Source organism: Mastigoproctus giganteus, chromosome 4 (genome assembly GCF_048544385.1).
Source record: "Mastigoproctus giganteus isolate SK-2022 chromosome 4, ASM4854438v1, whole genome shotgun sequence".
Lineage (NCBI taxonomy): Eukaryota > Metazoa > Arthropoda > Arachnida > Uropygi > Thelyphonidae > Mastigoproctus > Mastigoproctus giganteus.
Window position 1 is genome coordinate 227,457,946 of NC_143578.1, and position 17,980 is coordinate 227,475,925.

At 38.1% G+C, this 17,980-nt stretch overlaps 1 protein-coding gene across 1 annotated transcript in view; it reads right to left on the reverse strand.

Annotated features, from left to right (window-relative positions):
- Positions 1-774: 774 nt before the first annotated feature.
- Positions 775-17,980, reverse strand: part of LOC150087457 (SRA stem-loop-interacting RNA-binding protein, mitochondrial-like) — a 74,979-nt gene continuing 57,773 nt past the window's right edge. The window contains exon 4 of the mRNA XM_090372080.1: positions 775-903. Within this exon, the coding sequence (XP_090228206.1) occupies positions 844-903 (60 nt within the window). The 3' untranslated portion in view covers positions 775-843. The remainder of the gene's footprint in view (positions 904-17,980) is intronic.

The window sequence follows — 17,980 nt, forward strand, 5'->3', positions numbered from 1 at the left end:
GTAATTAAAAGGGTCATCAATCAGGTTACAGTTAATTTAGCAAAGACCCTAAATATATTCATTAAAATTTAAAAGAAATAAACATGAAAAAAATTTTGGTGAAATCTGGTTCCTAAATATTTCATAAGCAATTAAAGGCTAAACATTTTGAAAAACTCCAGAAGAATCTTCCTGCATGATAAAACTCCCAATCACAAGGATAACATTTGATTGCATCATTAACTAATGAGGCCATCAAAGATTTACGTTACAAACTGTTGTGTATATACTTATTACACTGTTTTTAAAAATTTATATTTATGTCATGATTTTACCTTCCAATAACAGCTACCCTTAAAAGTTTAAGTTTAAACAAAGCTCAATTTTCCAAAAGATGTATGGTGACACAATTTATGTGGCTACTATGTATTTCTGTTTAAAAATTATCTATTTGTATTTTCCAGTTTGTTGGAACAAACCCCCTTTTCCCATTAACTAGTTACATTTGGTAATTTTACTGATTGCAGGAATTACCAGCACTCATCCCCCCCCCCACCACAATTGACAAGGTGCATCTGTATATAAATTTATGTATATTAATTTTGTATATGATTGGAACCGTGTATTTCTAAAAGTATTAAAGATATCCTGATATGGAATTGCTCAGTTTCTTGTTCATTTCTTAACTAGATGAAAGAATCGATTCTCTGTCTTCTTAAACACATATAATATTGGGTACATCTATAAAAAGAAATGCTTTCATATGAAAGACTAGTTATCCATCATCCAGGCAAAAAATTTTTAACAGATATTTATTAATACTACAGCTGCATTTTTAATATTCCTATACACACATGCCATTCTCTAATTTTCCTCCACTGATTCTTGTGAAGCCCTTGATCCATCTTGAGGGACAACTGATATCTGGAAAAAAAATATGGCAATGAAATTTTAAAATTTAAATTTTATCTGTATTTCATAATTTTAGTAATTAATGATACTAGAAGTGAAAACAAAGTTTTACATTACTGAATAGTGCATATGATTGGGGAAAGGGGATTTTTGAGACATGACCAAACCTGGCTTGACACTTGAAATGAAGCTCCCGGGAAAATATGGATTGAAAAAATTCATGTCTCAATACCCTGATTAACAGGAACTTACACAGGGTGAATCCAAAACTTTTTGTAATAGATGCTAAATAAAATAAATAGTACCATTAAAATAAACATTCTTTATTTATCCTCAATACCAAGTTTCATCAAAATCCTTCAAACATCCTTGCCACTGGAGGGTGTACTTTTGCTGACAAGGTGCCCCCCCCCCCCCCACTTTTTACAGATTGCATAAGCCAAAATGGAGATAAATCGTCAAAGGTTGCACACCACATTTAAATCTGGCTGCTAAAGAATTCCATGGAAGACTAGTAAATGCTTTAAGTTATCAAGCACCATCACAGTTTTTAATGGGTTCAATGAATTCAAATTTGGAAACACCAATTTTGAAGATGAACCTCGCTCAGGAGCCACCACCAACTGCCTGAAAACATTGAGCTGTAAGATTTTTACTGAGACAAGACCAAAGAATTACATATCGGCAGTTAGAGAAAGATGTGGGCATTGGATCAGAGATTGGTACCTCACAGCCTTAATGATGATCAAAAAGTTGTTACTTGTGTCAAATGGTGCCGTTTCATGCTTAAAAAGTTTGAAGGCAAATCCAAGGTTGTTGTTGATATTGTTAGAGGTGATGATACTTGTGTATACTTGGTGATGATAGCATTCAGGAAATATAGTCACATACTGAAGAGCAATATCCCAGTTTGTCTGAAACGTAAAATAATGAACCAATGTATACTCCCCACCATGACTTATGGAAGTGAAACTTGGGCACTCACCAAAAGAATGGAAGAGAAGCTGAGAACTACACAGCGAAGAATGGAACAAATTATATTGGGAATCAGACTGTTAGATAAGAAGAGAAACACATGGATTAGGTAGCAAACTCAAGGAAAGGACATTCTTATCAAAACTAAAGAACTAAAATGGTCTTGGGCAGGACACATAGCTCGAAGACATGATGACAGATGGACTAAGAAAATAACAGAATGGTATCCAAGAGCTAGAAAAAACCCGGAAGACAAAGGCAGAGATGGATAGATGAAATTCATGAGTTTGTGAGTAGTAAATGGATGGCCAGTGCTCTAAACAGAAGGAACTGGAAAGTTGCTGGAGAGGCCTTCATCCTGCAGTGGATTGAAAATGGCTGATGATGATGATGATACTTGGACATACAATTTTGATCCAGAAACAAAGGAACAATCAACTGTTTGGTGTCCTCCACCCAAGAAAGTTTGCAGAGCCAGAAGTGCTGGAAAACAAGTGGTCCCTTGTTTCTTCAGAAAAGTGTATTTTTAGAAATAGTAAAGCTAGATCAGAAGACTGTCAACAGACAGCCATGTTTTATGAAAATACTAAAAATTCCCAGAAAAAAAAAACTGTTATTCATGCACTATTCACTATTGGGAAAGACAGTTTTTCTTCCAAAACATATGTTAACCTACTTTTTAAATAGTATACTACTAAATATCTTCCTAAAGTCTTTGGAACATAAACCCATTCAAAACAGACCCAAAAAACAACTTAAAGGGATCTTGCTTCACCATGAAATGCAAAGGCTCACACTTCAGCTATGACATTGGATGATTGTTTTCTGCAGCAGCTGCATGTTCGAGAGGCAACCAGAGAGGGTAATACCCTTGATCTGGTTATCAGCAGTGATCATTCGTGTATTAAGAATTTGCAGATAAAGAAACCACTAGGTGGCAGTAATCACAGTGTACTGACGTGGGATTTACTTAAAGATATAATTACCATCAGGGGTAAAGGAAAGGGTTTTTGCTTCCATAAAGGTGAGCACAGTGGTCTCAGACAGTTTTTAAATTCTATACAGTGGGATCAACTGTTGATGTTACCAACAACAAATTCTAAGTGGGAAGCTGCTGTTGTTGTTATTTGATTTTTAGGAGCATTAGCAACTAAGGCCATATTGCCCCGGGGATATGCGGTGATCATTCCCTGACCTTTCCGCATCCTCTGTATTTGGTGGTCACAGACTCGAACCCCGGTTTAATCAAGAAGCGTGTGCTACACACTGCTGCTCCTGCCCACCTGGCTACAGAGACATCAAAGTGGGAATTATTCAAGGAATTAATTGTGGAAGCTAATAAAAGTTTCATACTTATCAAGAAATATTGTTCAAGGTTTAGGCCTAAATGGTTATCAAATGAGACTCGTGACAGAGAATAAAAATGCATGGGATGCATATAAATTGTCAGGTGACACAGAAGCCTATGGCAGATATAAGCTAGTCTGTAATCAAGTCACAAAGGAGGTTAGGCAAGCAAAGGCAGATTACGAGAAATCTTTGGCAAAGGTTGCTAAGAAAAACAGCAAGGATTTCTTTACTTATATAAACTCTAAAAGGAAGAGGATGAATCTGATTGGTCCACTTGATATCGATGGTTCGACTTTTGATAATCCTGCTCAGATAGCAAACAAACTGAATGAGTATTTTGCATCTACATTCACACAAGAGGAGTTATTAAGGTTTTAAAATGCCAGAAGGTTATCAAATTGTAGCAGGGTGCCTAATGATTTTGAAATAACTGAGAGCAAAGTGGAGGAGAAATTGTTGAAGTTAAACATAAGAAAGGCACCTGGCTTCGATGGGATCTATCCAGTTATGTTAAAGGAGGCAGCAAAGGAAGTAAGCAAACCCTTAGCCATAATTATGAGAGCATCCTTGGACTCAGGGAGGTCCCCACAGACTAGAGATGTGCAAATGTATCCCCAATTCACAAAGGGGGATAGAAGGGTGACACAAGTAATTACAGACCAGTTAGTTTAACTTCTGTTCTGAGTAAAATAATGGAGTCACTGGTTCAAGATGCATCGCAGGATCATCTAGACAAGACTGCAGCAATAATTCAGACACAGCATGGGTTTGTTAAGGGAAAGTCTTGTCTAACAAATTTGATTGATTATTATGATGTGGTTACAAAGGAACTGGATGAAAAAATAATTTTGATATCATATGCTTGGATTTCAGGAAATCTTTTGACACTGTTGCGCATGGAAGAGTACTGTACAAATTGGAGCAGAATGGTATTAAGGGTAAGTTGCTACAATGGATAAAAGGGTGGTTGAGTGGGAGAAGACAAGAGGGTAGTAATCAATGGGTGCTGCTCTTCGTGAACTAATGTTATTAGTGGAGTCCCACAGGGTTCGGTGTTAGGTCCACTGTTGTTTTGTATATTTATCAATGATATTGATGAAGATATACCAGGCTTAGCATTGAAGTTTGCAGATGATAAAGGTTGGCAGGGTTGTTAATGACAGTAATGGCAGTGCGCTACTGCAACAGGATCTAGAAAATTTGGGCAGATGGGCTGAAGTTTAACCTTGACAAATGCAAAGTACTGCATATGGGTAAAAGTAATTGCAGAGAAATGTACCAAATGTGTGGTACTACACTTAAGGTGGTAGAAAATGAAAAAGACCTGGGAGTAATTGTGCAGTCAGATATGAAGTTTTCTTAGCAATGCAGACAGGCTGCCAGGGCAGGTCATGGGGTTTTGTCAATGATATATAGGAATTTTGCTAGCAGGGAAAAGGAGGTGATTGTCCCTCTGTATAAGGCAATGGTCAGGCCACAACGTGAGTACTGCATACAGGTATGGAGGCCTCATTTTAGGAAGGATGTAGATTTGTTTGAGTGTGTACAGAGAAGGGCAACAAGATTGGTGAGGGGAATGAAGGGATCGTCTTACCAAGAGAGGCTTAAGTTTTGTAAATTACAGCAGCTGGAGACTAGGCACCTGCGAGGTGATATGATTGAGGTGTATAAGGCCTTGAATGGGTTGAGCATACTGAATTCTGATGGGATTCTTCCGCTTGTTAAGATTACGAACCTAAATTCAAATAAATTCAAATTGAGAATAGATGTGTGGAAATTTGCCTTTAATCAGCGGGTGATTAATTGCTGGAACAAACTTCCATCTGTCATTGTGGAAGTTGATAGGTTAAATAAATTTAAGGAAGAACTGGACAAACATTGAGGGATGTTTACTTATTTTTTTTGGCTGATGCTGCATAAGCTCATACACTTGCTTTCTTGCATCACATGCCACTACTACTACATCACTTTTTAGCCCCTTCAATCACTGACATCACTTTTTTAGTCTTGCAATCAGATTGTCTCTTCCAGCAGTCTATTTCTTCTTTTGGCTTTTTGGTAGTCCCTTCAGGCCATTCTTGTGGTATTTCTCAGTTGAGTTAGTTGCCGGGTCCACCAAGAGACATGGTTCTTTCTTCTTTTTGAAGGTGTCTTTGCATACGGAAGCGATAAGATTTTGGACCACTTCGGCTTGGATATTTGCAGGACATGAGGCATCCATGTTTTCCAGTGTGACCCTTTCTTTGAGGTTCACATGAAATCTTTCCCAGTTGCCATTATTCATCTTAAACCTGGGGAAGTCATGTGACAGTCTGGCGGGAGCTGTAGTTTGTGAGGGCTGGTATTCAAAAGTGATCAGGTTGTGATCACTCCCAGTCCATGAAGTTCTGATCTGCCAGTATTTGATGCTGTCTCTTGCTGATTGGTTTGTTAAGGTCAGGTCTATGAATGATTGCCCTGTTGCTGAGACAAAGTTAGGTGGGTGTCCAGGTGTATTACATACTGTTGATCTGTTTTCCTGTATAAGTTCTTCTAGACATTCACCTTTCAAGTCTGTTTCGGGTTATTCCAAAGGGTGGAGGAGGCACTGGCATCTGTCATGATAATTACCTTCCTCCCCACCATTCTGTGCAGGACCTCCTCCAGGTAGTTTCGGTATGGTTCAATGGGCTGTTTTTGTTGACTGCGTTGCATATAAACGGATATGGCATACAGTTGGCCAAAGGGACCTTCCAGGGCTGCACAGACAAGCATGCATTGTGCATAAGCTATTTATTTTTGTGACTGTTATGTTGGGGTCTGCTATGACCAAGGCGGCACATATTCTGGCTTCTGCACTGCCGCCAGTGGCTTTTGGTGTTAAATTTCACTATTTTTGTTCCCAAGGGAAGGCCCTTAACAAGCCCTTTGTAGGAATAGGGCTTCTGCAGCCCCAGGACCTGAATTCCATTCTCTGCTATAATTTTGGCAACATCATTAATCACAGAGATTGAACGTTGACAGTTGAGTTGCATAAATTTTAATTTTCATCTGTTATTGTTGTCTTGTGCAAGAACTGATTATATCCATAATCAGTTCTTGCTTTTATTAGCTCTTGTGCTCTAACATACTCAGGGCAGGGTGGATCTCTGTAAGAACGGTTGTGGTTTCTTTTCTTACTTCTGCAGTTTGGACAACTCAGCGGTTCATCTCTCTTTGGACATTCTTTATATTGATGGCCCTGGGAGCCACAGTGGCCGCATGTTGTTTCCTTCTGGATACAGTTTTTTGTGGATTGTTGTTTCTTATTTGGTTTTTAGGAGCATTAGCAACTAAGGCCATATTGCTCGGGGGATATGCGGGGATCATTCCCTGACCTTTCCGCATCCTCCGTATTTGGTGGTCATGGGCCTGAACCCCGATCTAATCAAGAAGTGTGTGCTATGCACTGCTGCTCCTGCCCTTGTTACTGGCTACAGAGGCGCCAAGTTTTTTGTGGAATGTCTGTAGTTTAGGCATTTGTAGCATCTAGATGTGACCACAAAGTCTCTAGCCCCCATGCACTGACCTGCCAATATAGACTTTGTTACTGGCCCTCCGGGTGATACTGAGGAATTCTATAACCTATTGCATAGCATACTTGGACTTAGATTTTATTTTTAGCTGTATTTTTACTGAGCTCTTAAATTCTTCCTCTTGTATATCTGCCTCTCTCAGGTTTTCTCAAAGAGGTATCGGGAACTCCTCCTCAGTGGTGTCCTTATTTATGTCTTACACAATTAGTGTTGGGTTCAGTTTCTTTGGTCTTTCCAATACCAGTTTTAGTTCCCGTAGCCTATTATTGTTCTTTAATTTTTCTATGTCCCTGTTGGTCACTGTCTCAATCAAGATGCCTTTGTTCCTAATCCTTCCCCATTGCCTTGATTTTAATACTTTTTAAGTCGGATTTCAGATCTTGTGGTACATGCTGTTTTACTTTGCTCGTCTTTAGGTTGGAGTCTTCTGTTGCTTGTACGATTAGGATGTGTTTGGACTTGTCTGAGTCGGGGGAGGTGGTTACTGACTCGGTAGGATTTTGGTTGCTGTTTGCAGTGATCTGGGCGTGGCTTGCCACAGATGTTGGGAATGTTATGTTAATCTGGATCTCTCTTCCAGTTTGGATTTTAACTTCTCCTTTTCCAATGTGGTTTCCACAAGCAACCGCTCCAACTGGTTCCATGATTTCAAGAACCATACGTGGTGTCACTTTAGCCACTTGCTTCAAGCTATGAAGTAGGTTGGCTTTTAGGGCAAATACGCAGCCTAATGTGCTTGTTCCCATCTGGTCTTGGTTTATCATTTCATTTGCTTCTTGCAGGCTTTGGGTATCATCCTCTGCTTCCTGTTGGGGGAATTCCTTGCCAGCAAAATCAACTATCTAATGAATGGCTCCTGAAGGTTAGCTAAGTCTGCACTATCTTGTCTTGCCATTTGGGAAGATTGTCTCTCCCTGGCTGAGGTGTTTATCCCTTTAGACATGATGTTCTTTAGACGTTCTTGTGGGAATTCATAAACTTATTGTCCATACATAGTTATTGCAGTGAACTAATGTAAGGGAGTGGATATACTATCCACAAAACAATTTAGGTAATTTCAGTTTAACAATATATAGTTATTAAGAATTATTAATATGTATAATTAAACACTCTTTTACCACGTGGAGTTTTTAATATATATTTTATTAAGCATAGCCTAAACTAATATATACAATAGCTACAATAGTGCAATATATAGTTATGCCAAGCAGATAGGAAAAGGGGTTAAGTAATTTTTGCTGTCCATAACCTTAAAACAAATTAATAAAATTTTAAATTTTTTGGAGAATTGGAGAAGAGGAAGGTCCCCTCTGTTTTGCAGTGCAGTTATTTTTGCTGCCAAATTAGAAATTTGGTTGGGGGAGGGGGGCGAAAGCTGTCCTCCGATTTGTCCTGCCAGGACAAATCGGACCAAGTGATGGTGGAATTCAGAAACATTTCTAATAAAATAAGTATCTAAAATTGCATTAAAGTGTCCTGGATAAGCGGGGAAGGATCCCTCTATGTGGCAATATGGTTTTTAATCATGAACTCTGCGTGAATATAGAAAATTATCACGTCGAAAAACACACAAAGTGCTATATGCATGACAGGAACATTCATATACACTTGTCACGTGACACGATGAAAAATTAATGACCGCACGAGAAATGCATGGTTTAAGAACAAAATCTGCTATGTGATAATAGATAAATATCAATAGAAGGGGGTGGTAATCCCCTTCTATTGACATTTATCTATGTCAAAGAAACCTGCCCCTGGTTAACAAAATTACAGTCGATAATCCTAAACCAATATTGGTTCCAAGATGGCGGCTTCCTTGTTGCCGATTGTGAAAACTGACCTTGCGATAGGAAAAACAGAGATACAACATATTTATACAGTAATAATTAGAAATAAGTGCAAAAATGCCAATTTATACATCAGGATGCAAGGCACAACCAATTATAGACATATATAATGCATAAATTAGGAGCAAATCAGGATGAACGGCAACTATATTATCACCATGGTGGTGATAGAAAAAATTACATAAAAAAAATTTTAAAACACTAATATATTTAAGAATGATGTTCCAAAATTCACAAAAGGTCACTTGGTGATACTTCTCCATTAGTTCTTCAAAATGAAACCACCAGCGACGATCAATTCCACATTAATCCAATATAAAACATTAAACTGAGGAGGATAATAAAGCACAGCCACAAAGCATCCATATTAAAAGTATAGTCCAGTAGAATGTATACTGAAAGGACAAACAATATAGGAGGAGTTATGCTCTTAGTTAAGAAGCACATAAAATCTAAGACAATTCATCCAGTTGAAATGGGTGGCCAGTGCAATTTTGAGTCAGTTTGGTGTGACAAGCACTGAGAGCAAAAATGAGAATAGAAGTTTGTTATAGGTCTAATGACTGATGAGTATACTAAACAGCTATACAGAGAAATAGAGTAGAAGAATAAGAGAAATTTATTTCAATATATGTAGAACACTTCCGCATGATACACTCCTGAAATTAAAATGAATAAAAGATTAATGCAAAATGATTACAGTAAAAAATCAACTGAAAATAATTCAAAAGTTAATTAAAATTTAAAAAAACAATTTAAAAAATTAAAGTTAAACATAATTACAGGAAGTATTTAGATGATGTTCTGATTATTACTGATAGTAGCACTATTCAAAATGTTTTACGTTCGTTTAATATTCATCCTAGATTCAATTTTACATTGGAAAGGGAAAATACGGATATTAACCATTAAATTTTCTAAATACACGAATAAAATCTGATTTAACATCTATCATAAGCCAACAAACACCAGTATGCTTCTACATTATAACAGCTATCACCCATTCACCTACAAAATGGCTATTATCTTTAATCGGTTTCTCAATGTCTATAAATATTCAACGACAGAATCTGCTTTAGACTGAGAAATACAGAGGGGTTACCTCCTTGCTACAATAAACTGAATTAGGGTACAAACTAAGGATAGGATACAAAAAACTACACCAACCAATATGGAAATTACAATCTATTTACAAGCTATATTGAATTTACAAGCTATAAATTACAAGCTATATTGAACAATCGCTCAGTCCTTTCCTCTTTCATGACACAAAAAAATTACTTGGTGTACATTTCTTGCAGTGATTTCAACTCATCTTACCAAGAATCTACACAATTCCCACTGACTGTGCACACATCATCAAGTTTGTGCTTCTCGTTCGGCAGCATCAGAATTAGCCTTTCGTGCCGTTAACGAAAAACATGCATTTTTATTTAATGAGGCCAAAATACTTAAGTGTCCAACGTAATTATACGACACTAACTGCAGAAACCATTGAAATTAAATTACACGAGAATTCTATTAATGTTCGCTGTCCATATCTAATCTCCAATTCATGGTCTTTTGCACACATGCACGAAGACAAATAACTGCAGCCTTTCATGCACATGGACAAATAATCTCTATTTAAGATTCAAGCTCACACACTCCATAATTTCCATTTCTGTGATCACGACACTTTGTTGAAAAGCAGTCTGCTTCAGGAGGAAAATTCGTTTTTCAAATTTACTTTTAACTTAATTTTTTTAAATTGTTTTCAATCGATATTTTACTGTAATAATTTTGCGTTAATCTTTTATTTGTTTTAATTTCTGGAGAGTATCATATGAAAGTGTTCTATGTATCATACTGAGGTAAATTTCTCTTATTCTTCTACAAATATTGATTTCAACGTAGAACATATTGAACACCACAGCTCTGTTATATACTATCAAATAGAGAAAGAGTGGAGTGGACCAGTAAATAAGAATGTCTTATTATGGCGGATTTTAACTTTCCAGATATTGACTGGAACTTATGGGTTGGTCACTCACACTGTGAATTTATTGGATGATTGTTTTCTTCAGCAGCATGTTACGAGGCAACAAGAGGGAATAATACTCTTGGTCTAATCAATAGCAGTGATCACAGTGCCTCATTTTAGAAAGGAAGGAAATAGAGCTGATGGAATGATTACAGAAGGACAATGAGATTTGTGAGAGGAATAAATAGGTGTTCTTACCAAGAAAGGTTTCAGTTCTGCAAATTGCAGTTTCTGGAGACTAGGCACCTGCAAGGTAATCTGGCTGAGATGTTTAATGCTTTCTTCCTTATGCTGATGGCATTTTTCCTCTTGCTCAGACTACACATATGAGGGGGCATAAAATCAAATTGAGAAAGGACAGTTTCAGAACAGATGTGCTGAAGCTTGCCTTTAAGCCAGCAGGTGGTTGATTGCTGGAACAAACTTCCATCTGTTTTGTTGTGGAAGTTTAAAACATAAATTCAAGGAAGAACTAGACAAACTATTGGAGGGAATGGATAGTTGAAATGGGAGATGTCTTCCCTCTTTTTTTATTTTTTGGCTGATGCTGTATATAAGTTTGCTTTCTTGCATCATTTGCTACTACTAATGCTAATTAATGAATTTATTAAATGTAGTTAAAACAAACCTATTAACCAATGTTGAAAGGGCTCAATATAAAGAGTAAATTTTTAATCCTATATTAATTTTATTTATTAAAAATCACCTACACACTTTGAAGACTAACATTTCTGAAATGTTCGAAAGTTATCTTGTGTGGCTCTTGAGCCTTTAAGCATTAGCAAAGGCACATGATTATGCAAGAAAGCAAGCTTACATAGCATCAGCCAAAAGCAAGAAAAAAAAAAAAAAAAACCTCATTTCACCCATCTACTCGCTCCAAATGTTTGTCTAGTTCTGCCTTGAAACTGTTTAAGCCATCAACTTCTACAACTACAGATGGAAGTTTGTTCCAGCACTCAACCACCCGCTGACTAATGGCAAACTTCCGCACATCTATTATTATTTGTTTGAGAAGGAATTATTCATCATTTTTATTTCAACTTTGAATAAATTAGCATTAGCATTAGTAGAGGTATATGTGCATCTATCAAAAAAAAAAAAAAAAAAAAAACGCTCCAATTTCACCCCTCTGTTCGTTCCAAATACCTGTCCAGCTCAGCCTTACCTTTGTTTAGGCTATCAACTTCCACAACAAAAGATGGAAGTCTGTTCCACCAATCAACGACCTGCTGACTAAAGGCAAACTTCCGCACATATATCCTACAACTGTCTTTCCTCAATCTGAATTTATGCCCTCTCAGGTGACTATTCTGAGCAAGAGGAAGGATCCCATCAGCATTGAGGATATAGGCTTTATACATCTCAATCAGATCATCTCGCAGGTGCCTAGTCTCCAAACACCGTAATCTGCAAAACTTAAAGCCTTTCTTCGTAAGAGCAACCCTTTGTTCCATTCACTAATCTTGTTGCCCTTCTTTGTACTCGTTCCAGCAGCTCTACATCATTCTTAAAACGAGGCCTCCAGACCTGTATACAGTACTCAAGGTGTGGCCTGACCACTCCTTATATAAGGGAATAATCACCTCCTTATCCCTACTAGAAAAATTCCTGTATATCATTGACAAGACACCATGAGCTACTCTTGCATACCATCTGCACTACTCAGAAAACTTCATATCTGCTTGCACAATTACCCCCAGGTAATTTTCATTCTCTACAAATCTCAGTGTAGTACCACACAGTTGATACGTTATTTTGGGGTTACTGCTTCCCATATGCAGTACTTTACATTTGTCAATATTAAACTTCAGTTGCCACCTCTCAGCCCATCTGCTCAACTTTTCTAGATCCTGTTGCAGAAGCGTACTGTTGTTAGTGTCCTTAACAACCCTGCCTACCTTCGTATCGTCTGCAAACATGGATATTAAGCCTGATATACCATCATCAATATCATTAATAAATACAGAAAACAACAATGGACCCAACACTGAACCCTGGGGGACTCCACTAATAACATTAGCATTAGTCCACGAAGAGCAGTGTCCATTGATTACCACTCTATCTTCTCCCACTCAACCATCCCTTTATCCATAGCAGCAATTTGCCTTCAATGCCACACTGCTCCAATTTGTTCAGCAGTCTTCCATGTGCAACGGTATCAAAAGCCTTTCTAAGAGCGCCTCCGTAGCCAGGTGGGAAGGAGCAGCAGTGCGTAGCACATGCTTCTTGATTAGACCGGGGTTCGAGCCCGTCACCACCAAATACGGAGTATGCGGAAAGGTCGAGGAATGACCACCGCATATCCCGGAGCAATATGGCCTTAGTTGCTAATGCTCCTTAAAACCAAAAAACAAACAAACAAACAAACCTTTCTAAGATCCAAATATATGATATCAAAATTATTCTTTGCATCCAGTTCCTTTGTGACCACATCACAGTATCCAAATTGGTTAGACAAGACTTCCCCTTAACAAACCCATGCTATGTCTGAGCTATAATTGAAGTCTTTTCTAGATGATCCTGCAGTGTTTTTTTAACCAGTGCCTCCATTAATTTCCCTGTAACAGAAGTTAAACTAACAGGTCTGTAATTACTTGTGTCGCCCTTTGATCCTCCTTTGTGAATTGGGGTCACATTTCTTTGCACATATCCAGTCCATGGGTACCTCCCCAGAGTCCAAGGAAGCTCTCATAATTTTGGCTAATGGTTTGCTCACTTCCTTTGCTGCCTCCTTTAATATAACTGTATAGATTCCATCCACCCAAGGTGTCTTTCTTATGTTTATCTTCAAACAATTTCTCCTCCACTTTGCTCTCAGTTATTACAAAATCATCTAGCTCACTGCTAGAGTTGAATACACCTCTGGCATTCCTCTCGTTGAATAACTCCTCATGTGTGAATGCGATGCAAAATACTCGTTTAGTTTGTTAGCTACCTGAGCAGGATCATTAACAGTTGAACCAATCTGATTCATCCCCTTCCTTCTTAGAGTTTACATTAAGTAAAGAACTCTTTGCTGTTTGCATCATTTGCCTTTGCCTGCCTAACCTCCTTTGTAACTTGGTTATAGACCAGTTTATATCTATCATAGGCTTCCATGTCACCTGTTAATTTATATGATAGCATGCATTTTTCTTCTCTGCCACGTCTTATTAGTTCATCTGACATCCATTTAGACCTAAACAATATTTCTTAGTTGGTATGAAAAGCCTAGTAGCTTCCAAGATTAATTCTTTGAATTTTTCCCATTTTGAATTTGCTGTTGGTAACATCATCAGTTGGTCCCATTGTATAGGATTTAAAAACTGTCTGAGACCCCTGTAGTCACCTTTACAAAAGCAAAAGCCCTTCCCTTTGGCCTTGATGGCAGTTACATCTTTAAGTAATTCACACATCAGTGATCACTGTCACCTAGTGGTTCCTTTATCTGCAGATTCTTAATGCATGAAAAATCACTACTGATAATCAGATCAAAGGTATTACTCGCTCTAGTTGCTTCACTAACATGCTGCTCTAGAAAACAATCATCCAATAAAACCACAAAAGCCTTTCTAGTGTGCGAGTGACCAACCCACGAATTCCAGTCAATATCTGAAAAATTAAAATCCCCATTATAAGACACTCTGATATACTGGCCCACTCTATTTCTCTGTACAGTTGTTTATTATACTCATCAGAGTCATTCGGCCCATAACACACTCCTACTCTCAATTTTGCTTTCCCAGTACTTTCACACCAAACTGACTTGACTGCACTGTTCACCCATGCTGTCTGGCTGTACTTCCTTGGATTTTGTTTTTTCTTATCTGATAGCATAACTCCTCCTCCCTTCCTGTGCTGTCTATCCTTCCTGTACACATTGTACCCCCCAAATTCCATTTCTGCATTCCTTATATATGTATGAGACCATGTCTCTGATATCCCAACAATACCTGCCTTTGATGTTTTGACCTCAAATTCATCAAATTTATTTACCAAACTCTTAGCATTATACATGCACATGTTCCTAAACACGCAAGTATACATGCACTGTTCCTATTCTTAGCTACCCCAACACAGCCCATGTGTTTACTTGTACCGCAATGACTCCCAGCAGTATCTGAAAACTCACTGCATCTTGTTTTCCAGGCTGCTGCTCATTCCAATAGAAGTGGTGCAAGAATCACTTTCACCTCTGCCAGCAGTTAGTCTGTGTACCCCCCCCCCCCGTAAGCAGTTTTCCGACCCATCTAACACTGCCTCAATAGCATCAGCAAATATTCTTGCATCCTTTCTATTTAAGTGTATCACATCCCTGTAGAAGCAGTCTCTCCTGTTAATAAGCACAGACCATGCTGAGAAAAATTCTACCCCTTGAACCTTGTACAATCTCTCAAGAGCCAAACTGATTGACAAGGCTCTCATCATATACTCCCTCCTATCGTGTCTGGGCAGAATTGCAGACACTTTCAAATTCAACCCCCAACTCTCGGCTTTTTTTCAACATTGACCTGTACTTGTTAAGTAATTCCGCCGGTCTCCTACTCTTAATATTAGTGCTAACGTGTACAAGATATCACCTTTTGTGCCCTTAAAAGATGATATGTCAACATCATCAATCTTTGCCCCTGGCAGACATACCCTGGTTCTTTTCACCTAACCCTTTTGCACAATATGTTCCCCGTTTCCCTGACAACAGTCACCAACAACTAGTTCCTGTGGTATCAGCACATTCTGCCTTGGGGGTTGCCACTGTGTTGAGTGATGTTTAAGCACAAGCTCTGGCTTTGATGTAGGCAGCTGAGAGCTTAATGGGCCTCTCAATTTAAATCCTTTTAGGGCATCAAACCCTCTACTTCAAGTTCTCATATAGGTCCATAACAATGCTGAGTTAGTGCCTGATTTCCTAATGCTCCTTACATCGTGCACACACACACACACAAAACATTCCCCTTGGCAATATCATGTCCCATTCCTGATTTATCCACAAACATCAAACAAGCAGTACATTTCAAAAGGCTGTGATCCAGAGGACAACTGCCCCTCCTCAGTTCTCCCCTGAGCCACAGCACTCCTTTGAAGACTATCTAGTACAGCTCCCACGGGGTAAGCTTTTGTGAGCATGATATATTTAGGCAAACTTAGACACTCCAAGATATATAAAAAAAAGTCTCAGTGTTGACTATAAGATCTGTCTCTGCTAACTTTATAGTCAGCAGAGACATATCACAGGAAACATTTATTTTAATTACCCCATTTCATAAAGGGATGCAACATAAATGGTCCCATGGGAGGAAGATAAAAAATGTATACTGTATTTACCAGATTTAAAATGAGGCTTTTTTTTTATCCTAATTCTAATAAATGAAAATCGAATGGTTGTCTTATACTTAATATGAAGTAGACAATGCATCACAATTTGATTCTCTGACCTCGTTTAATATTATTATGAATATTCTCGAATTTTGATTATTTCAATAATCAAGCCTACAGACACTGTCCAGCAAAAACAGAATCTTAAAAACAGAAAACTAAGTAGGCACAATGCACCAAAAGTTAAGTTACAACCATGGTTTTTTTTTTCTTTCTTTTTAAACTTAATTGGGTAAATATGGATAAGACTGCAGTTATAGTTCAGACACAGCATGGGTTTCTTAAGGGGAAGTCTTGTCTGACCAATTTGATTGAATACTATGATGTGGTCGCAAAGGAATTGGATGCAGAAAACAATTTTGATATCATACTTGGATTTTAGGAAAGCCTTTGATACTGTTGCACATGGAAAACTATTGTACAAATTGGAGCAGCAGTATGGCATTAAGGGCAAATTGCTGCTATTGATAAAAGGATGGTTAGGTAGGAGAAGACAGAGTGGTAATCAATGGACACTGCTCTTCGTGGACTAATATCATTAGTGGAGTCCCCAGGGTTCAGTGTTGGGCCCATTGTTGTTTTCTGCATTTATTAATGATACTGATAATGGTATATCAGGCATAATGTTTAAGTTTGTAGATGATACAAAGGTTGGCAGGGTTGTTAATGACAGTACACTACTGCAAACAGCATTTGGAAAAGTTGAGTAGATGGGTTGAGAGGTGGTAGCTGAAGTTTAACATTGACAAATGTAAAGTACTATGGGTGTATCCCCAGTACAGCATCATCTTGTTTGGGGGCTTGCTTGTTTGCTTGTCTTCACGGTGCCATCTTGTTTCCACTCCCTCCTTCGGGGGCGACGGCCTTTTTCGTCTATGTTGCTCTAACTTTCAATCTCTTAGTACAAAATCCATGCCCTCGGCACTCAGGGGCTGTAATAACACCTGGAGCTGCAGCATTGGATTCACGCTGTGATTAAGATTGGACAATCACAGTGTCAACCCAATCCCCGCTCTAACCTCTACTGGTTTGTACTTGTTTCTACTGGTGTATTAGAATATGGGCAGAGAGAATGAGACATGATGTAACATGTAACAACATTTATTATAACAAAGGAAACAATTACACAACACTTGAATTCTGTGTGGGTAATTTGTATAAATGTGACATACATGCGTCAATTCCATATATCAGGTTACAACAATATCAAAGGTGTGATTCAAGTGGTAAAATTAGTAGGTACATTTAACCCTTTATAAAATTCTGTATTCCATCTTATGAACAAACTCTTCATTTCTTACCTTTTTTCGTTCACTAGATTGTTCTAGGCCAAATATCTATAATGCTCATAAACACCGTTTGTATTTTACATTTTTCAGATAAAAAAAAAACATGGGAGGAAGGTGGCTAAATTTTATGCTCTTTTGTCTCTCAATACTTTTCCCATCATCATTAGAAAACCAGCACTTGACCATACTTCATTATACCACTCTATTATGGGTATTCGACTTTCTAGGAAAATTTTCGGGTACTTGTGAAAGCATTATAGTCATTTCACCTATAACTGTGTTAATAAATAGTTCATGAGAATCAGGAAAGAAGCATTGAAATGTTATCTGTTGATGTTGTTTTTCGAGGTTTACATTCACACGAATAAAATAATGGCTTACCAGTTAAATCACTTGCTCCTGAAATTCAGTTAAGAGGCTTCCTTCTCTCCAGCGAAATCTGGGTGTGGTCCTCTGTCATTTCAGATCTTTTCCTTCTGGTAGTCGTTTTTCTTCTCCTTCTCTTTCAGTCAGCAACATTTTCTGCGAACTCTTTGGAGTGCGATTAGAAAGAACCTTTTCTGCTGGATAGCTCTAACTCTTAGCTCTCTTGAGGTCTCTATCTCTCTGCTCCTCTCTGATCTTGCCTGTCTCTAACTGCCTCACTGACTAACTCTCTAATTGCTGACTGCTCAACTCGCATCTGCCCCCTTT